Source organism: Podarcis muralis, chromosome 5, assembly GCF_964188315.1.
Source record: "Podarcis muralis chromosome 5, rPodMur119.hap1.1, whole genome shotgun sequence".
Taxonomy (NCBI): domain Eukaryota; kingdom Metazoa; phylum Chordata; class Lepidosauria; order Squamata; family Lacertidae; genus Podarcis; species Podarcis muralis.
In genome coordinates, this window is record NC_135659.1 from 54,143,173 (window position 1) to 54,166,025 (window position 22,853).

Here is a 22,853-nt window from a genome sequence, read left to right on the forward strand (position 1 = left end):
GGAACGTAAAGGAGGGAAGGCATCTTGTTCCTTTGACGTTGGCAGCTGTATAAACAAAGCCTAATATTCATTCTCTAAATATTAAATCAGATATATTTAAGTTCACAACATTTGAAAAACCTGTAGTTCTTTTTTTAATTTGCCTTCTTGCTTCTGGGTGTGGCAGGTATGTACACAGGAATACGATCATCAAGATCATCTTCACAGGCTTTAAAACTACGTAATTTTATATTAAAACAAAAAAAATTCCAAAAGCTCAAGCTCTCAGTTGTTTATAACAAGTGCTACAAGGTGAGCAATATTTTCCAGGTTAACTGTTAATACATGGGGTCAAAGTAATGGGACAAACCCTTAAAGATACAACTCCAAGACACATCATTGTACTCATAGAAGATTCACCTGATAATACACACATTCAATCGAATCAGTACTGTAATAGAATGCCCACATACAATTGAAATTGGATAGAGCCATCATGTCAATTAAAAAATCTAGAATATAAAAAGTCTCTCTCATTTTGTTCAGAAAATCTTTCCCTTTAGTCTAAAGTTTCCATTATTCTAAAACTTCACGAGAGCAGCAACACCCTATTTACTTATTTACAGTGCTTTTTTCTGGGGGTACGCATACCCCTAAACATTGTGTGAATCTTTGTACTTTTGTCCATTTACTGTATGTATTTTTCCCAATTTGAACTATAAAATGGTGCTTTTCTTGAGTCAAAACGACAGTACCCGTAAACCTTTTTTTTTTTTTAAAGAAAAAAGCACTGCTTATTTATATATTAAATTTGTATATCTGAATCATGGGTGATCCTTCTTGACGGTACATTGAAGATGATGAAGACTTGTATACTGTACAATAGCAGCTAATAGGAGCTGAGATATATTAGGCATTTCTAATGGGACCAGGCTGTTAGTGACTGAACTTGGGATTGTTTGATTTCTAAACTATTGCTGCAGCTATTGTTTACCTTTGGATTATTTTTTTTTTACAGACTTGATAGGCAATTGCCAGTTGCAATTGTATGTTTATATATGGATATTAAATTTAAAATGATCAGGCTAGATGTGTATGCATTATCATTGCAATCGTTTGTGTATACTGTACAAATAACATGCCCCCTTCTTTCAAACAGCAATGCTGCTCCAAACCAGAACAGTTTGTAAAAATGAATGTGGGAATTTGAGCAGGGGAACCTGGGCTGAAGACCCAGCTCAGCTGTGAATGCAGCTGAATGGACTGTGACATGATCATAATCTAACCTAAGTTCCCACATGGAAATGAAGCTGACCCAATAGAATCAATATCAGAACGCATTTCTTGTCAATGTGCCAATGAGACTTTTTTTGTTCTCATTATTCAGTCATTGTTTCCCCTTGATGCTCTTGGCATCACAGGAGCAAAATTAGCCGAGGTAGGGAAGATCTCTAAATTTCTCTGGAAAGCAACAGGAGACAGAGGATGCGGTAGAACACAGCATTATCTGACCCATTTTGCAGGGAAGCTGATAACATACATGATGCCTATTTATGCCGCAAGTAAAGGAATTTGGCATCTACAATAGCATCTGTAAAATCCTTCAGAATCCTTAAAATTTCTTACCTAAAAAGAAAAAGAAAAAGCAAGTTTCTAGTCCTCATAATACCGATCGACTTAAGAGTAGTTATGGATCTGCTGGTGAGCCAGAAACCAGAGGTAAAATTGGTTGAGGATTTCACTTATTTTTACAAACTTTCTTGTTACTTTTCAGTTGCTCTGAATCGGTTTCTACTCTTTCCTAATTCTATATTCAGCAAGAGAGGGAAAGAAATAAAACAGATTTAAACCTATTTTAACAAAGCAACAATATGTATCCACATCAGTATTTGTAGGCATTTTCTCAGTTTGATTTTGGGTGTGTGGAAAAATCAGTGCAGAATGTAAAGACGTGGGTTCAGATCTCCTCACTCAGCCTTAGAATCATAGAATCATAGAGTTGGAATAGACCACAAGGGCCATCGAGTCCAACCCCCTGCCAAGCAGGAAACACCATCAGAGCACTCCTGACATATGGTTGTCAAGCCTCTGCTTAAAGACCTCCAAAGAAGGAGACTCCACCACACTCCTTGGCAGCAAATTCCACTGTCGAACAGCTCTTACTGTCAGGAAGTTCTTCCTAATGTTTAGGTGGAATCTTCTTTCTTGTAGTTTGGATCCATTGCTCCGTGTCCGCTTCTCTGGAGCAGCAGAAAACAACCTTTCTCCCTCCTCTGTATGACATCCTTTTATATATTTGAACATGGCTATCATATCACCCCTTAACCTCCTCTTCTCCAGGCTAAACATGCCCAGCTCCCTTAGCCGTTCCTCATAAGGCATCGTTTCCAGGCCTTTGACCATTTTGGTTGCCCTCCTCTGGACACGTTCCAGTTTGTCAGTGTCCTTCTTGAACTGTGGTGCCCAGAACTGGACACAGTACTCCAGGTGAGGTCTGACCAGAGCAGAATACAGTGGCACTATTACTTCCCTTGATCTAGATGCTTCCCTTGATCTAGATGCTTGATGGCCCTTGCCTTGTCTTTCCTTCTCTCCCACCACTCTATGCCACAGAGTTATTGTAAGGAAAAGAAAGGATAGCCTTTCCTCCATGTATAGGTCCGGTGCCGAGGAAGAGTAGGACAGAAACCTGTAAATGGCTATCTCTTGTTTATTCACCTCTCAGATGAAGTTCTGGTGGCTTTTGAAAATCTCTGGATCTGACTACTAAAATCATTCCAACTGAGTTATTAGTGGAGAAAGAAATTGTGCTTTCAGCTGAGTACAGACATTTATCTAGAAGAACAGGACTTATTCTTCTTTACCACTACTGCAGTACTAAGCCCTAGTCCAGCATTGAAAACTCATGGAAGAGCTGCAGGATGCACCAGTCAGGGAATTAGACAGTGACTGTACTGTCCCCCTTGGAACAAGAACATTCCTAGGACACTCTTTACTCCACACAGAAGCAACTAAGCCGAGTGCCACCTAGTGGCCACACTTTATAATGACACTATCCACATAACAACCGTACAAATCTAAAGGGTACCAGGGAAATGCTTCTCTGCAAGTCAAAAAGACACCTGAAGTGGCTAAAGTAGACTGCTGCAATCAACTTCTAGTGTGGTCAGTTTCACATCTAAGAAAAATCTGTATTTTTTCTTCTTCCCAATGAGGATACTCAACTCCCATTCAAAAACAAACCCTTCAATCTTTAAATTTCCCAAATGCTCTGGACATGGAAAAAGAAAAGATATGTTATTTATCATGGATTCTACTCACTAAGCATCCCTGTCAGTCACACATCTATCTACTGCATCTATCTAATACTAAATTTTTTGCAGGTTGCTGACCTCTCTGTAAGCCAGCTTGGAGTAAGTGCACTACTACTCAGCAACCTACTAAACTAGTTTGAGCAGGGACTATGATGGGACACAGATTAATGGGTGGCATCCAAATAAATTGTGATGTGCGTGAACTTCTGTAAGTGCCATAGAACCTCCTCTCTCCTTCCACAGATTTGCTTGGTGGGTTCTCTAAACCAGGGGTCAGCAAACTTTTTCAGCAGAGGGCCGGTCTACTGTCCCTCAGACCTTGTGGAAGGCCGGACTATATTTTGAAGAAAAAAGAAAAAGAATGAATTCCTATGCCCCACAAATAACCCAGAGATGCATTTTAAAAAGAAGCACACATTCTACTCATGTAAAAACACGCTGATTCCTAGACCGTCCGCGGGCTGGATTTAGAAGGCGATTGGGCCGCATCTGGCCCCCGGGCCTTAGTTTGCCCACCCATGCTCTAAACCAGTGGTTCTCAACCTGTGGGTCCCCAGATGTTGTTGGACTACAACTCCCATCATCCCTGAGCTCTGGCCTTGCTAGCTAGGGGTGATGGGAGTTGTAGTTCAACAACATCTGGGGACCCACAGGTTGAGAAAGGCTGCAAACCCTCTGGAGTAGATTAGGGGATGGTGTAGCAGGCATGTGGTGGAAGATGAGGGAGAGGGAGTTCTGTTCCACACACATAATGACTTAGCTGGATTCAACCAAATACCGGTATATATAACAAGCAATTGCATCCCTACAATATCACTTGCGGGTCTTTATTACCTATTGTCTGCACAGAGTCTTAGAAAGGCAGAAATCATCCGTCAAAGAGATATGAAATGTCGGGATGTGCATTTGTTCTCTTACATTAATATCACAACCTTTCTTCTGTCATGGAACCCAAGGCAGTAAATGCATGGCGCCTTCCAGGCAATGCCCAGACCCACACCTTCAGACCATGTCATATGTTAGTGTAATGTATACAGTGCCACCTGCGGTTGGTGCAGAAGAAATGAGGACTCCCAAAAACCTTTCATGCAGCTGATAGCCAGCATAGCAATAAATAATCAACGAGATAACAGTATTTTATGAACCAGGCTGCAAAAGAGATCAAAGTAGAAACAGAAGGCAAGGACAAAGAAAACCAGCCCAAAGTCAGCTCTCCCTCAGAGCAAACTCTCTCGACACTTTATTAGAACCATACTAACAATCGTCAGGAAAGGAGAAAAACATGCAACATACTGCCACTAGAAGAGGAAATGATTGAGAGAACTGGGAGACCATGCCCAGGGCTGCTGGTCTCTACTCCACATGGTGGCATTTTCAGGACAGGACAGAGTATATTTTTGGCATTCCCTTCATTGAGCATCCCTAACCACACTTCTCACACAGAGCTCTTGTACAGATTCCACACCTGCTCTTTTCTCACCCCTACTCAAAACAAATGTGTGGGGGAATCATAGGCCACAAAATGCAAAGCTAGTACAAGCCGAGACTGACCCTTCCCCTTCTTCCAATCACAAGTTCTGCTGGTCCCCAGTCATCTGCTTGAAGTCTGTTTTGTGGGGGCTCCATCACAGAGGAGGGATGTGTCACGTCTAATACGCAGCTAGGAGTCTGAGAGAGTTAGTCATACAGGATAACTGTGGTTTCAATGCATCGGGTGTATCCAAAAAAAGTAGAAAACCCACAAGGGTGTGAAATATCCTGCACCTGCTGTCTGTTCAGCTGCTCCCAACAGCCCTCTCCTGTGCTGTGCCAAATGTAGTGCTACAAGGCTACCCTATATATTATCTCTCTTATACATAGATTTATAGATAAATACAGAGAGAAACAAACTCACAGGAACTTGGGCCGTGTGGAAAGTGATTTGCATGATCAATGGTATACAATTACCATTTCTTTTCCTGGAACTATTACTGAGGCCTTTATTCCTGCTTCTAGTATCCGTCTACATAGAATGTTTCCCATGTCTGAAGCAGCATTCTTTAGGCTTTGCCCACGGCTTAAACACAAAGGTCAGGTTTTCAGCTGGTATGCACCACGCACTGTCAATTTATACTAGCTGAGGACCTTGGACAAATCTTTAAGAAATTAGAAAATATCCCTATAAGACACAAACGTGATACAAGATACACGTATCCCAACTTGGGGAGATATGGAGGGTTGATATGTTTGTACACTCAAGGGCTACAGTGACTGTAATGGTCAGTTATGGAAAACACTACCATGCCAGAAGCTGATTCCTAAGCCTACAATTATGGAGTAGTAGCTTGTGGCCAGAAACATGGTGTGAATGGTGATGTTCGGTGAGTGGTTTTTAAAAAAGAATCACTGGGGAAAGTCCTCCTAAAAGACAGTTGGACTGAAAACTGGAGAAAAACCGCCCTCCTTCTAGCTAGTCAGCTTTCTTTTTGTATTGTACCAGCCCTTATGTTGCAAGAAAGTCTGGACACTGCAACACAAGGGATGATTGTATGCTTCAGTCTTTGTGGCTTGACTGCAGACATGCCAGAGGATTCCACAAAGGCTGCTGTTCTGTAATGCTGGGGCAAGGGCAATAATTAAACTAGGGAAGAAGAAAATTACAAAATGTACAAAGAGGGTCTTCTTAGCGTAGAGGTCCCACACCTCATGAAGCACCATTAATATTTTTCCTTCTGGAGGAGAGAATTCCTCTCTCTCAGCACAAGGAGGAGAAAGAGAATAAGGAAATAAGAGAAAGTCAAAGACCTAACAAGGTCTGATATGAAAGATTTAATCAGCATAGAAGAACTCACCCTGCAACCTGCTACACCCCAACCTCCCAAAAAACTAGTTTTCCCCATCCAATATTAGACACATGGAAGCACAGGGATTTAAAGATTTGGGGTGCTTCATTTCTATTTACCCATATATGTTTTAGAAAATAGGCAACTAGTAGAGTTTGGAGTAAATGGCAGGCCAGGCTCCAGTTCCTTGTTTATGTCAACGGCATGATCAAAAAAGGGAAGAAAATATGACAGCTCTCTTCACCTGAAAGTATCCGCTTCATATACGCAATAACAAAAAGTTTCTGTGATTTAAAAATGTCAGATTCAATACTGTCCTAAACTGGTGGTCCCATCATTTGTTAGAGGGACATCCAGGGATACTGGAACCTTCCTGAAAGATTCTCATCTTCACTTGGAGGCCTGGGATGCCTCAAGCCTCCATCAGAAATCTACAAGCAGCTGCCTACTGCCACACTGGAGTTAAACGGGCGTTGGCCCGGGATAGTGGCATACATGAATTCACTGACAAACAATCCACACCACAAACTTGACAGCTCATCTGTTCCTGTTACCAGAGTGTTCAGAGGCCAGAACTAAGGTCATTAACCACAAATATTCTCAACAAAACAACAAGTTGTACAGAATCCCACCCTTCCCCTGAATGTTTGTCAACCAGAAGCAAATGCCCCAAGCCTCTTGGGCCCAAGTTTTATATCAAACTATCCCAGAAGCTGAGAAAAAATTCCTCTAGGTTTTCATATTTTAAAAAATTGTATTTTAAAAATAGAACAGGACCTCAGAAGACACTGAAACAGGTGTTCAGGGTTTACATCCTCTGTTTGCCTCCACTATACACAAAAAAAACACAGGGAAGTGGAGACCAAAAGCTGCCGATCAGCTCATGCTGGTGGGAGTCAGCACTTGTGGCTCAATATGGACATAGTATACATCTGTGTGTGACCCGAGAGGAAAGAAATAAAGGCACCAAAACTTTGCTGCTCAAGAGTGAACAACCCATCTGTGGGCAAACAGCAGCTCCAGCTTTCATCCAACTGAATTTAAGAGAAGCAGAGAGATATTTAGCACATTCATACCCCATTATGCAACAGAGAGAAACGCAACACACTCCTTCCTTCAACTGTATGGAAGTAAAAATATTCCCTTTGTATTTCTCCTTTATTTTGCTGCTAAGCCAGGTGGCATATTGCCGCTTCTGCTTCTATTACGGCTGCAGAGTCGAAGGTGTACTTACTCTCAAAGGTGCTTAGATGTCCCAGGTTCTGTAGCACTAATGCCTTGGTTATCTCTATGCTGTTATCCAAATCTACCTGCATTTCTCATTATAAAGTGGTCAGAAGCAGATGGGAAGGAACAATGCCACACACCCTAGGACTGGTCGTAGCCAATGTTACAATGCACAATAGTATATGTTTGTAAAAAATAATAATCTGAAGGCAGAAGAGGTTTTTGTTTGTTTGTAACCATGTACAGTCTTTGTATCTAGGACCACAAGAGGACCCCTGATTTCAGCCAGAGGAAGGCATTCCAGAATAGTCAGGAGAGAGAGATGCCAGTATGACTATTGGACAGCAGCAACAATTGGCAGAGAAGGCGTATTTCCTGCCCTGCTGTGAAATGGGATGAGCATGTACGTGAGACAAGGCACTGTTCCTGGTGGGGGAAGAGGAGGCTTCAGGAGTGAAGGAGGAGAGGTTCCTTATTGCTTATCAACAGCTCCTTGTTCAGCAGAGCTTTCCTTGTTGGTGGTCTGAGCATGCCAAGGGGTCTCTTTAAAAACAAACCAGCAGTTTCCAGCCCACAGTATAAAGTTGACAAAACCAAACAGCTGAGAAAGAAAGAGAGAAGTGCAGAGTTAATGTAGAAGCACTTGTGGCTGAGCTATCTGAGCAGACTGTATGTTGTAGAGGAGTGCAACCACTCTGGGCTGGAGCCAAATAATGAGGCAAACTGGGTTGATATGGAGCTCTTTTAACCCTTTCAGAATCAAACTGCGATAGCAATAAAATGCCCTAAGCTGGATCAGTGTGTTACAAAACCTCATGTTGCTCTGTTTTTCAGTGCCCTATATGCCTATGTTTCTCTATGTTTCTCTACTCCAGGTCCTTGGGCTTTGCAAGAAGCGAGTTTGTCTAAACGCTGACCTTGGAGCACTGAAGAGCTGTGGATGTATATGGTGGTTTTGTTGTTGTTAAAGCAGAACAATGAATTTTTTAAAAGTAAGTTAGACTCCATTTCTCTCTCTCTCTCTTACACACACACACACACACACACACACACACACACACAGTCTGCTGCTCTGTTTGTGGGGGGGGGGAGGGAAGTAATCTGGAGCTCCTCAGCACTCTGCAGGTAGTATTAAGGACAGCCTCACCTTCTACCTCCTATTGGAGGACATAGCATCCCAACACAAACAAGCACTGGGAAAGCTAAGCTGGCCAGTGTGAAGATGCTAATATTTTCATCGATGTACAAGCAAGAATAGACACCATTTGGCCACCTTTTCATTATTTTAAGGTATGAAAGAACAAGAGACAAAATCGTCTCCCACCCCCAAAAGATAACTAGATTTTGGTGTTTTAGCCTTATAAAAGCATTGCCCTAGTATGGCTTATGCAGGAAAGTGAAACCCTTTTACTTTCCCTATAAAGGCTCCTGGGCCTGCGGTTTGGTAGAGTTAATCCACTCTGGAGGGGCTCCTGTGCTTTCATCTGCTTCTGCCAAAAGGGGGGAAAGGTTTATAGCCATTTTTAGATTTCCCATAAGAGTGAATGGGAGCTCCATTTTATACAGAGCAGCATAAAACCCGAATCACAGTTTGAAGTCGATAGAGAGAGTCAAAAACAGATCCTAATTGTTTTTATAAGCAGATACAAAGCAAATCTTAAGGCCCATGCAAAACCTTAGTATGCTCACGTGTTCTTCCTTAATGCCCTTTAATTTTCTTTTGTCTACTTCATCACTTTGATCAACAAAGAGTAAAAAGTCAAATTTTCACTAGTTTTCAGTAAGTGTTTGTGAACAGTGGTGACTGGTGATTCTCATCCACATTTGTGAAGGCAAGGACCAAATGAGGTCAATAGTTATTTTAGAATCAATTAATCCATTAAAAAATGGCCTTGAACAGATGCCCTGTCTGTTTGTCTGCTCTTCAGGGGCTGAAATCTGTAGTTAGGTCATCACTAAGTTGCATATATTTTAGGCACTGCTGTACTCCATCACATATGCAATTTAAACCAGCAACCGCTGTACTAGTACTTATTTAAGTACAGATTTGACAAGACTGTTGCCAGTGTTGTAGAAAACTGTGAAATGCCCATAATTAAAAAAGAATCAGGAGCTTTATATTCAGTACATGCAGACAGGCTGTTCTTCATTGGTGTACACATCAAGAAGGGCAAGACTTCTGAAAGATGTACTTGGGAAATAAAAATACCAACTGCATTTTTTTTTAAAAAAAAGGTTAAAATCCATTAGTTATTAGCTGTTTGTTATGTCATTATACATCTTGCTCCACCCCGTCGCCGCCGTCGCCACTACGGCCACACATTTTCCCCCTGGAGCCCATGCTGCTGCCGCCACCACAGCCGCCGCGGAGGAAAGAGGCACGGGGACATCGCCCAGGGCAAGGCGCGAGGAACCTGGATGGCGCTCCTCCCCCCCTCCCTCTGCTGAAGCCAGGAGAGTCTTGCTCTCCCGGCTTCAGCAAAAGGAACCCGAAGCCTCCGGAGCGCAGTGGGACCTCCCGCTGCATTCCGGAGGCTTCAGGCAGCTATCCCTGAAGCCTGGAGAGCGAGAGGGGTCGGTGTGCACCGACCCCTCTCGCTCTCCAGGCTTCAGCGAAAGCAACGTGAAGCCTCCGGAGTGCGAAGGGAGCACTCCCTCTGCGCTTTGGCGGCTTCGCGTTGCTATCGCTGAAGCCAAAGAACCTGCATTCGCTCCATAGGATGCACACACATTTCCCCTTAATTTTTGGAGGGGGAAAAGTGTGTCCTATAGAGTGAAAAATATGGTACATCACTACCTGTAGCTTTAAGTTACTCAAAGGGTATGAATGTATGAAGTTATGAATGTGTATGAAACTAACTGAGCTCTATTAAAATCAATGGAGCTACACTCTATAGGTTCCAATGCAGTTGAAGCTCTGCCATTCCTGCCCCCCCCCCACAATATTGCTCCCCAAACAACTCTTACCACAGAGATGTTGGCCAGGCCCATAGAAGGTGTGGCCCCAGCATTGCATACAGCAGTTTTGAGTTGACACACTGACATGGCAGCAATGAGACTGGAAGGCCGCGTAGCTCCTTTCACATCTGACAGACCTTTGCCCCAAGCTGAAAATGCCACTAGCCAGAAAAAGGTAAATGAGACGGTGACACAGAAGTCCTAGGGGGAGGAAAAAACAGAGAAGACCACAATAGCTCCATCTCATAGAACAGACTGCCCTCCCTATTCCACCCAAAAGACGCAAGCATTGAGGGCCCTTGATGCTGGGCAATTGCCCCATTCCATCTCTCAGGCCCTTCACATGGTGGGTCTACATGTGCCAAAATAGCCACATCCAATTTTTCCACAGCTACCGAAGACACTCTGAAAGGATCTGCAAGTGATATGGGGTCATCACAATTCAAGTGGCTCCTCACAACCCCAAGGGGAAGGAGTTTAATGACAGCATTAGATAGATAGTTTTTAACTAGTCTTTGTGCCACTTGGGGGGGGGGGGATGCTGTTCCAACTAGAGAAGGCCAAAGATTCCATCCTAAAATGAGCGGTAACCAAGGTAAAGGTTCCTGTACATTAAATAGTTGGGTAGAAGCAGGAATTCCAGAAGGCGCAGCTTGTCATGTTACAGCACTGCCGGAAAATACTTGTACAGTGGTACCTCGGGTTACATACGCTTCAGGTTACATACGCTTCAGGTTACAGACTCCGCTAACCCAGAAATAGTACCTCGGGTTAAGAACTTTGCTTCAGGATGAGAACAGAAATTGTGCTCTGGTGGTGCGGCAGCAGCAGCAGGAGGCCCCATTAGCTAAAGTGGTGCTTCAGGTTAAGAACAGTTTCAGGTTAAGAACGGACCTCTGGAACGAATTAAGTACTTAACCCGAGGTACCACTGTATATCAGGCACCACCCAGATCCACTCAATGCATAATATGGTTGTGTGAGCTGCTCCTCTGGATTCTCCCAAGGATAAACTGAATTAGGGAGTTTAGGGAAGCACTTCCTATTTAGATAGAGAGAAGTGTCTCTTATCCAAGGAGCGTTTTAGACACTGGTTCTCTGGGGCTTAGGTCCTGCATCAAAGAGCAGAGGACCAAAGTGAAATCTTACCGCAAAAGGAAGCTTCTTATTTTCTTTGTAGAGTGAGTGAAACCGTAGATACACTGCCAGAGCTGCCATGGTATACAGGAAAGAAAAAACACCCAAGGTCACAAAGAACTCAGCAGGTGCTGAAAAGTCTCCCAAGAGATGCAGCGTCCTTTTAGCAGCAGATCCTTCAATACAGTCTGGCATATCAAATGGAACCTTGTACAACCTGGTCAGGATGAAAAGGAAAGAGAAAGAAACATGTTTGGTACAACTTAGCACATCTGGTACAGAGCTACCTCTGACAAACAGGGGTGAGGGTTGAGACAGATGATAGCTTTTAAGCGAGTTAAAAGTAGTTGAGATTTATTTTGCCCCACTCTCAGGTCAAATAGATTGTGCAAGGTTTTTGAAGCAGAACAAAACCTTGCAGCACCTGTGTATCAAAGTGAGATGAATGCACACACCAAACAGCAAACAAGCCCCTTTCCAAAGTTCCTGTAGCTCTCTGGGGAAAAACACCTCAAACCAACAACCACAGCCTAGCTCCAGCCTTTCCAGGATAGAATCATGCCACTCTTCTCATTGGGGAATAAAACCATATCTGCATCTTTGCTTATCCTAATCAGAACACACTTATTGTAAGGCCTGATGACAGGTGGTGCCTTCTCTATATGGCTTGCTGCGATAGTACATTTCACCCTTACTCTGAAGGAGCAAACCTCTTGGGTACTGATACAGCTTTCAAAAAGATACATGTGTGGTAGAGATGCTTTGACATGACTTGAACAAGACATTTCCTTGAAAGAAAGAAAAGTAGCACCTCTCTGTTTTTAATTACATACTTGAGCTTTGGGGTACACTCTGTAGGTTTCATCTAAAAGTATTAAACCAACTTCCTACCAAAACAGATACAAGGTGGAAATGTCTCTGAAAGACACCTCCTGCCTTGAAACTTACTGGGACTGTTCTGGCAGCTACCACTTTGCAGGATCAGAGTTTTTTTCCACCTTCTGCTTTCCAAAGACTCAGCTTTCCAAAGCAGTGACTTGGCTGATGCACAGAATTGCAATGTTCATTTCATGGAGAAAATTGGTTGGGCTGGGACTTTGTACAAGTGTAGTACAAATATACATACCCCATCTTCAAAGAGACCAAATATATCAAGCGCATGGAGCGCATATTAGCTGTTTGGATATAATTTTTGGTCACTAAGAAGAGCTATTACAGTTCTCCATCTAGCTGCTATCGGGTGGTATAACACCAGCAGCTCTCTACATTATATAAATAGCCTCTAGCCTTTTCCCACATGTGCCATTTGAACCAGGCTGGCACTGAAGTCAGAGGTTCTGTAGCTTGAGCCCTCAGCAACAGCTTCCAACATAAAACTGTGTTTACTGACATTAAAATCAGGAGGTTTCCACACTGCAGACAAGAACTATAAAGCCAATCTGCTTATCTGCAGCAGATCAAATGGTTTACAGGTTATGTGAAGCTATTCTGCTTGTTTTAATAAGCAAGAGCCCACAGAAATCATCTAGAGGGTAGAAAAAGGCAGCTATGATTCCATTGAAAAATGCAAACTTACCACTGGCTTAAACAAAGAAAAATTAATGTTTCCAAGTCTGTCTAATCGCTAGCTTTTTATGTTTAACATACCTCTTAGAAAAGACATTGTTAAGCTCACAGGCTGCAGTTTAAGAAGGATCTAAGGACTTGTCCAGATAGTAATTTAGCCATCAACACCTAAGTATATAGGGCTCCCTGCAATGGAGGCATGGCCATGACAGAACAGGTGTGAATTCCACCCCCCCCCCAACCAAAAGGTAGCAGGGTTCTGTGATATACTAAAACACGAATAATAATCTAGAAGTCAAGCAGCAAGAAGAGCTCAGAGAATGAGAGCAAAAGCCTCCTTCATCTAAAGTGCTTCTCAACTCATACACAACACAATTCATTATTCCAAGAGACTATTCACCAGATACTTCATTCTGTGTTTTCTCTGTTAGAACCACTACCACTCCTCCCAATTTGTTCTTCTTGTCAAAGGCATCTCAATAGACTTCACAGACTTGCCTCTATTTATAGCTATCAGATGTTGGCAGGGAAGCAAAGTTGCAGAGATAGAACCATGCTCATATCCTACATACACTGAGTGTAAGATTGATTTCATTCTAACTTTGGCCATGTCTGTACTCATCTGACAAGTCTTGTGGTAGATCCCTAACATACAAATCATTTAATATTGCTAGCTTCTTACTTTCCAAGAAAGGTAATCTCCTGATTTGGCATGGCAAAAGGACCTATGAATGCCCCCCACAATCTGATCCAGTCTCTTGTTTTTTGCAGCGGCATTGAACCCCAACACCACCTCGACTAGGACTTAGCAGAACATAGACAGTGGAAGGGAAAGAGGAGAGCAAGCAGCAAAAAGGAAGGGAGGGGTTATTGGTTTGTGTGCATTACTGTCTTGTCTTTATTATGCCTTTTGTGCTTTTATCCTGTATTTTCATGCTGCGAACCGCCCTCAGATCTACAATTGAAGGGCAGTATACAAATTTAATAAATAAAATAATTTTAAAACATTTCACATGCTTATATGTCTCTCAACAGATGACAGATGCATCAAGTCAGTTGCAGCTTTTAAGTTTGCTATGAAGGGCATAACCCTCCTTCCCAAAACAAATCACAGAGCACTGAGAATTTACAAGTACAGTGCTGTCCAGACAGCTTTCCCGATGCACAATTAGGTCCTCCAGCAGTGATTTTGAAGGGGTGTGTGTGTGTGTAAATGACAGTCAGTGTGGGGGTTTTGCTTTGGATTAGTGCAGAAGACAAATTTCTGCTAGACTCTGATCTGCTATTCCTCTGTCTAGCAGTTATTAGCACAGAGATCTTATTGTGTCAGGTGCACCCATTCATTTAACATTTATTAAACTCTCCAATGGTAATGCCCTTAGAAAGCGCCTTCCTTATCATTTCAGTCCTGAGTGATCACCCCAGTATCAGTGGAAATACAATATAATGCATTTAAAACCACACACACAAAAAAGGAAGAAGGGGGAACTCAAAACACAGTTGGAACAACACTGGCTAGAGCTCCACCTGAAACAGAAGTCCAAGGGCAATGTAATCCTCCAAGAAGTGTTGGTGTGTTGGGAAGAAAGCATCCTCATCTCCTCCCTGGTGGCATTGCAGCAACAAAATTGCCTGCAACCAGGGAGTCTCAGGAACCTGTCCATTTTAAATAGCTATGCTTGGACAAGCTGGAAAAGGTGATACTTGCCTTAAAGGGCACCTAATGAGGCAAAACAGGGGAGCTGGTTGCGCTGTGGTTTAAACCATCAAGCCTCTTGAGCTTGCCAATCATAAGGTTGGCAGTTCGAATCCGCACGATGGGGTGAGCTCCCATTGCTTTGTCCAAGCTCTTGCCCACCTAGCAGTTTGAAAGCATACCAGCACAAGCAGATGGAGAGGTACTACTGTGGTGGGAAGGTAAATGCTGTGTTTTTGTGCTCTGGCACTCATCAGTGTGTTCTGGGCACCAGAAGCGGTTTAGTCATGCTGGCCACATGACCTGGAAAAGCTTTCTGTGGACAAATGCCAGCTCCCTCAGCCTGAAAAGCGGAGATGAGTGCTGCACCCCATAGTTGAATTCAGCTGGAGTTAACCCTCCAGGGATCCTTTACCTTTACCTTTTTTACCTGAGGGAAAATGCCTAGGACAGATGGACTCCTCTGATATGTTCTGGTGTCTTGGGGAAATGGGGCTGCCCACATTCAAAACACAACAAGGAATTAGGGGAAATTAGGATATGCCCAACAGGGAATTATGGGAAATATTAAACTGATGACCCAATTCTACAAACTCACTACTTAGAAGCAAAAACAATTAGCAGTGTTCACTCATGAGGTTCTCTGCAGATTACAAAAAATGGCACATTAACACATTTTCTAACTTATCGTGCAATGTGACAAGAATTTCTCTTCATTGCTAACATGGCTGACAACTGATTTTGTCAAAAGCCTATGTCCAAAAAGGGAACATAAAATAGGTAGGCGTCTGGCAGTCTCTTACAAGTGGATAGAAACTGAGCCCTATGTATCTAAGGGTGCCTTCTCCCTTACATTCCCATTAACAGAACTATGTTCTACAGTATCTTCTTGATGGCAATGTCTGTTTACCTTATGATGCTCACATAGACGAACATGTCAGAAAAACTAACAATGTCTTTCTCTGGTTCTCTTACACAGTATATTTAAAAACAAAAAAGTCACATTTGAACTTGCAAGGAACAGGTCTGATGCATTCTGTAACTACTTTCTTTTGCTAGCTTCCAAACAATGGGCGAGTTATAGTCCATATTAAAGCAAATATATATTCTATTTAATTGCTGATGCTTTTACTGTATTTGTTATTTGCTGTTACTAAATGCGTTGCTTTAATTAATCTGCATTTTAGTATTTGTAAGAGTGGTGTGTAAATGCTTTGATTAAATAAATATGTTACTTCGCCTTAGCATAACTATTCTTCTGTGAGCAAATTCCTACAACATTGGGGGTTGCTTAATTTAGGAAAAAGGTCGGGGAGCAGGACACGCAATAGAGATGTATAAAATTAAGCACGGTGTAGAAAAAGCAGAGAGAGAGAGAGAGAGAGAGAGAGATATTTCTCTCCCTCTCTCAGAATACCAGAACCCAAGAGTGGCTTGCCTGGTGGGGCAGAGGCAGAGCAATGCTGCTATGTAATGGCAGGGGTGAAAAGGTACAAGGTCATGGCTTGTGGACAAACCAGAAGAAGCAATTCAGGGCTCCTCCTGGTATGTCCTCACAACCCCAACCTCACCATCTCATTCCTACCAGTAAGTGGCAGTGATGCCACTGCCAGCAGGCTTCTGCAATGAAGAAGATCTAGAACAAACAAAGATCTAGTGGGAGATCTAGTACAAAGTAGCCCTTCCAAATCTGAGTCACCAACTTAGATAGCTTTGAAAGAGGGTTAGGCAAATGCATGGAGGATAAGGCTATCAGTTGCTTCTAGTGGCAATGTCTATATGCTACTTCCAATATCAGAGGCAATATGCCTCTAATTACCAGGTAATGGGGGTTATGAGTAGACAAGGGCAATTATGTGTGTGTCCTGCTTGGGGACTGAGTGAACAGAATTGCCCGATGAGATGGTCTTTTGGTTTGATCTAGCAGAGTTCCCCTTACGTTGGAAGGATCCAAAGAACCATAAAACTAGTTGCATATACCCCAAGGGGGACTTTGTGTTTGTATTTCCATATCGGACTTTGTGTTTGTGTTTCAAACCAGTTCTGAAATCAAAATAATTTACAAAATTGGTTTGAGGTGTTGCATTGGGGGCGGTTGTTCAAGGTAAATTAGGGGGAAATCTTATTAAGCCTGCACAAGCCCTTGGCATGCCTAACCCCAATAAACCACACAATTCTCTCCACACCCCCCCCCAATGTATTTTGAGTCATTTCCTAGAAACCCAGAATTTTAGAGTTGGGATACTCTGGAGTTTATCCAGTACAAACAGAAATTTTGCAACTAAGTTTCATTTCTTCAGGAAGCCTTTCCAAACACAGGCAACATGAGGTGCTAGAAACAGAAGCATAAACACCATGATGCGTTTAGCTACAATGTCCAGCTCCACATAGTATCTCCTAAATTAACACTCAGTAAGACCCCCATTTACCTGAAAGGATATCCAAACTGCACAGTGATAGCAGTTGTCTCTTTAGGATTCTCATTGCATTTCACAGTAGCCCCTGTTTCTGCACTGAAAGAACCACAGGCTCCAAAGGCAAATATGGCAAAGAGCTGGAGGAGAAAGCAAAGGAGTTTAGAACTAAATGTGTCTTAGTCGGTAGCAAACAGTGGCACAGGCTCTGGCATCATGCAGGACAACAGATCTGGCATCAACTACTATGAACTATCCAAGACCTAAAAAAATCACAATCATCAAGGCTTGTCTTGCAAAACGTTAAGATCAGCTCACATGCAAGCCACACTGATAAATGCCACAATCCATGTGCAATCCATGTGCAAAGATAGCCAATTAATTGGGGGGGGGGGGGGAGAGAGAGAAGCAGACAACATATTACTTTTCATTGAACTATTCATCTTTAATATAATACAACCCAAGATAGTTAAATATGGTTTTTTCTTTTAAAAAAATGCACTTCTCATCTGGGTGTGTTATCAGTAACCTCCACAGTACAGTACTAAGTACCTCTCCACTACAATGACAGTAACAAATAAATGTCAAGCTGGATTATGCAGAAAACCAGATTGTGCTAAGGTTCTTAGGTAGAACTTACTGGTTTAAAGAAAATGAATCTTGGGAGTTTATTAATTTCTACAATTATCTGGTACAACAACTGAAAGAGGTCAATTTTTATAAAAATTAAAAAGTAATTTGGTCCAAGTTCACCACCAAACTATATACCAAAGAACAGTTGTTCTCTACATGTTAATAGTTTTTTATTATCAGTACCATTAACCAAGAGTTACATACAATCAGCTCAAAAGCAAATGTCAATGCATTACAAAGCAGAAGTCTGAAACTTAAAATCTCTCTAACTAAGGGTTATTCCAGTTTAGCATATCATGCCAACCAAGAATATACATGCACCGAGATCAGTATTTTGTTTTGCTATTAGGCCCAAGCATGTCTACATACCGACACAGGCCCATACAAAACTAGATTAGGCCTTTTAAGATGCTTCAGTATTACAACAACAGCAAAAAGAGTCAGCACTTGCCCCTGTTTTGGTGTATCGGTGCTGCATTATGACACCTAGGTGGTACCAGTGGACAACAGGCCCAGCAACAGCTCAGTTGATAGGATCAAAGCTGCTAAAATCATTGCATATAGCATTCTTGAGAATTAAATGCTCAAACATGAAAGGAACTTGCAGGCAAGGGATATAGCTTTAGCGCTAGTCACTCGTTGCACCGCTACAGCTGAAGAACTTCAAAACTCGGCCGTCCAAATACAAGTGCAGGGAAAATGAAACCTATGTGAAATCTGCAAACAAATGAGGTGGGGGCCAGGGCTGCAGCTGTTCATATTTCCGACTATGATGGAAGCATAAATAAAAAATAAAAAGAAATTAATAATGCATTATTATTCCACAAGGGAGCAACTATTTTCCATGACCTCTGTTTCTACACTTGTTCCTGCCTTCTGAGAAGCCAAGAGGCCTGGTCTAGTGAGTTTGGGCCAGAGACACTTACAGGAAGTGATCACTATGCCATCCTACATCGCTGGTAGAAACTGAATGAAGCGTCAAGCTAAAAACGTCATTGTACAGCAGGGGTAGGCAACCTAAGGCCCGGGTGCCGGATGCGGCCCAATTGCCTTCTCAATCCAGCCTGTGGACGGTCCAGGAATCAGCGTGTTTTTACATGAGTAGAGTGTGTCCTTTTTATTTAAAACGCATCTCTGGGTTATTTGTGGGGCATAGGAATTTGTTCATTATTATTTTTTTCAAAATATAGTCTGGCCCACCACCTGGTTTGAGGGACGGCGGACCGGCCCACAGCTGAAAAAGTTTGCTGACCCCTGTCCTACAGTCTGTTCACTAGCCAGTCACATCAACCGACTCCTCCCTCCAGAACTATATAATCCTATCTAAGATCTACATTCATTCAGCAGTTCATGACAGCACCATACTACTCATCGAAGTACTGTATCCATTGTTTCCAGGGGTGGAGGGGGAGCTAAGACCAAGCTGCAAGCATAATTGACTGAACTTAACAAAGTAAGCAGCAGCAGTCCAAATGCTGAACTGGTGTAGATTTGAACTACACCCAATTTGGGCCAAATATGTGGAAGAAGTGTAGAAGGAAATAGGGACTGAACTGAAAACAAAGGCATTAAGGGATATGGCCTCTGTTTCTACTGAGATCCTGCCCTTTGTTTTCCAGGTCTATAAATTGGCAGGACACATAAGAAAAAGATTTTATACTGTATAGGATGGATAATGCTGCAATAGAGCAAAACACCATCTTCACCGTACCATCACCACAACAGATGGCCTGATCAAGCCATGCACAAATGCTTCCACAATCATTGGGGGTGGGGGGAGAACATGCAAAAAGAGATCCTAACACAGCACAGGAGAACTACTTATTTAATTATACCATGCTCCTTCAGGAACTATTTGTATTATTATCCAAGCTGCATAATTGGATGCTACTACGGCTATTTATTCCATTCAAAGAATCCAAAACCCATTTTAAGATCTCAAGTCTGGTGCTTGCCTTACTCTTTTTTTTAAGGGGGGGGGGAGCCATCAATGGATGCCTCTCTCTTTTTAAGTCACATACATTTTTGGCCTATGCCCCAAAATGAAAACCTCTTAAGACTGATTTATACCACCATTTTCCCCCCCACAAAGAGGCAGGCAGGCTATAGAGACTTAGTGAGCTATAGAGTTGGCCAGACAACATAATGGAATGTGCAATGTAATCTGTTGCTTATAGGGAGAAGAGCCATATTCACAAAAATTGAGGTGCACACAGAAATAACCAAGTAGGCAAATACTGCACATCGGAGAAGGCATGAACACTAATACTGCTTCACAGAAAGCAAGTCATTGTGTTGTCATTAGTCTTTGATGCTGCATTGTTCCCATGATCCACTGCTTTAATCGGCCAATTTTTTCATGAGGTCCCTGCTGATGCAGGTATGGGAAGCTACCAGGTATCACTGGACACCAGCTCCCACCAGTCCCAACCCACTCGGCCAGTTGTCAGAGATGATGGGAGTTGTAGTCCAATGACACCTGGGGACAGTCTGGAGAAACAGGAAATGTTGCCTTGCCCTGCCTGCCCTTGGCACTGCCATACCTGCTGGAACTGGTGTTGCTTCTCTGCCTGCCCTCCCATTAGTATAGAAGCGATGCCAGCACTGGCGCCAATTTTGGGTGAGATCTCGCCAAAATCGCACAAGATCTTGCGCTCTCTGTAAGATCTCTTGCAATTTCAGCCAATACCAGCATCACATCTGGTGCCTTGGTGGCTCCTGCCAGCTGAGGCAGGTACCTCAGTCTGCCTAATAGCAGAGCCTGCTCGGTCTGGAGGGCAACATATCCCCCATCCCTGTCCTATAGCAACACCTGTAAAGTCAGAACTGTGCTGGTTGGAGCTGATGGGACTTGAAGTCCAAAGTAGATGGAGGACACCAGATTGGAAAAGGTTCTCTTATGCTCTTCAGTATTTGTGATGTGTCCACACTGACCTTCAACCTATCCAAGACTGCACGTTCTTATGAAATGGATGCCAGCTCAGTTCTGTTTTGTTACTGTCAACCCTCTGCCTTTGATTTAAGTTTTGTCACCAGGTAGCTGTCGAGTGGGGACGCAGGTGGCACTGTGGGTTAAACCACAGAGCCTAGGACTTGCCAATCAGAAGGTTGGCGGTTCGAATCCCCGCGATGGGGTGAGCTTCCGTTGCTTGGTCCCTGCTCCTGCCAACCTAGCAGTTTGAAAGCACATCAAAGTGCAAGTAGATAAATAGGCACTGCTTCAGCGGGAAGGTAAACGTTTCCATGCGCTGCTCTGGTTCGCCAGAAGCGGCTTTGTCATGCTGGCCACATGACCTGGAAGCTGTACGCAGGCTCCCTCGGCCAATAAAGCGAGATGAGCGCCGCAACCTCAGAGTCGGTCATACCATCTCCTTTTGGCCAAAAGGGGGGTGGGATCCACTTGAAATACCTGTCATGTTGTGCCAACATGTGCATTTAGTGAAAGTAAATGCAGGTTCCATGTGTTACAACTGTATTGTGGAGCTACTTAGGGAAAAGTACATATCTTAGAGTTTTTCTTTTCTTTTCTTGTAGGTGAGAACAAGGGCTCTTCCCTTTTCAAGAAGACATTTAGCTCTAAAAATTCCATTCTCATTCTTGCAGGGACAGAAATTTGGGCATTTTCATGGCCACCCATTAATCTTAGGGAAATACCCCGAGCCCCTCCAACCCTTGGGCTCCAAACTGGGGACTAAATAAGACCAGGGCTTCTAAGCTCCCCTTGGGAAGCCTGAGAAGAGAGCGAATCCGTGAGCTCAGGGACAAGTTAAGGCGCGGTATGTGCAGGATCAGAACTCCAGAAAGGTTAAACCCGCCAGAGTGAAATGTGAGCGCTGCTAACGCCAGCTCCCATGCATACCCCAGTCCACGAATCCAGACTCCTTGCACATAGAAGGGCTGCCTTAGAGGGCAGGCACTCGGGCGTCTCCCTCCCGCCCTCCCTCCCAAGTCTGCCCCTGCACGCTGCCTCCGGCTCGCAGCCAGAAAGTCGGCTCGCAGGGTCCCACAGCTGGAGAAGGGACGCCCCCTTTCTTCAAGTCCCCCTGATCTCCGAGGGCCTGGTCTCTCAGCGCGTTTGCTGGACGGCAGCGTCCCCTTCCTCTCTCTCGCACCCCCCCACCCCACCCCCCCCAAAAAAAGTTGCACGGGAGGCCGAACTTACCCACTCCAGCACCTTAATGAATCCCAGGGGCTCCTCCAAGCGGCCCCAACGCAGCCCCAAGAGCAGCTGGGCCTGGCGAGGGAAGCAAAAAAAAGGGGGGGAGGGAAGGAGGGAGAAACAAGGGCAGGGAGTTCAGGTCAGCCAGGAGGGAAAGCCCAAAGAAGAGGAGGAGGGGAAGGGGCGTCGGAAAGAGGAGAGAGAACAATGCGGGGGAGGGAGGGAAGAGAAGAGCGACGGGGGGAGAAAGTAGCCAAGAAAGGGCGCCCTACCACCGGGCTCTGGGACTCCTTGTCCGCCGCCGCCGCCGCCCCCCTCTGGGCTCTGGGCTCCGACATTCTCGGCGAGGAGCTGCTGCTGGTGACGGTGGTCGTCTGCACGGCAGTGGCTGCGGGGAGCGCGGCTTCCTTGCTTCTCCGCCGCGCGGACGGAGGAGTGGTCCAGGCGAGGGGAGCCGGGGCTGACGACGGCCGGGGCTGCAGAGGCGCCTGCTGCTGCTGCTGCTCCCTCCTCCGCGGAGCTGCGGGGAAAAAAGCCCCGTCGAAAGTCCTGTCAAACTCGCAAGTGGAGGCGCGGGTGGGGAGGGGGAGAGGGAGCGCGTCACGCGGCGGCGGGCGCACATGGAGCTTGGCGCCCCCCCGCGGGCTGTGGGCGGAGCCTCTTGCCAGGCGGCTCCGCCTTCCCCCTCGAAGGGACGGGCGGCGAAGGCGATCCGGATCTGCTCTTAAGTCTTTCTTAAGCGGCCTCGCTCGTCTCGAGGGTTGGGACGTGCCGGTGGGGCTTCTTGACTGACAGCGCAATCCTAGCCATATTTTTGCAGGTATAAGCCCTGCATAGGGGGCTGGACTAGATGACCCTGTGGACCCTCTAGTAAAATCAGTCAGTGCGGAATCAGTGCTTTAGGTAATCAGTGCTTTAGGTAACGTGGGGTTAGGATCGCAGCCTCAGT

At 44.2% G+C, this 22,853-nt stretch overlaps 1 protein-coding gene across 4 annotated transcripts; it reads right to left on the reverse strand.

Annotated features, from left to right (window-relative positions):
- Positions 1 to 256: 256 nt before the first annotated feature.
- Positions 257 to 22,561, reverse strand: SYPL2 (synaptophysin like 2). Of its 4 annotated transcripts, XM_028733883.2 has the most exons (6): positions 22,177 to 22,557; positions 21,908 to 21,979; positions 17,128 to 17,252; positions 11,449 to 11,653; positions 10,310 to 10,501; positions 257 to 7,943 (listed from the first exon to the last, which is right to left on the reverse strand). In XM_028733883.2, exons 1-6 carry the CDS (start codon positions 22,240 to 22,242, stop codon positions 7,815 to 7,817), a joined length of 789 nt encoding a protein of 262 aa, XP_028589716.1. In that variant the 5' UTR covers positions 22,243 to 22,557; the 3' UTR covers positions 257 to 7,814. The 4 variants fall into 4 exon arrangements, with proteins under 4 accessions (XP_028589716.1, XP_028589714.2, XP_028589717.1 ...); XM_028733881.2 differs by lacking the exon at positions 17,128 to 17,252 and having other exon boundaries at positions 22,177 to 22,561; XM_028733884.2 differs by lacking the exon at positions 21,908 to 21,979 and having other exon boundaries at positions 22,177 to 22,392.
- Positions 22,562 to 22,853: the final 292 nt, after the last annotated feature.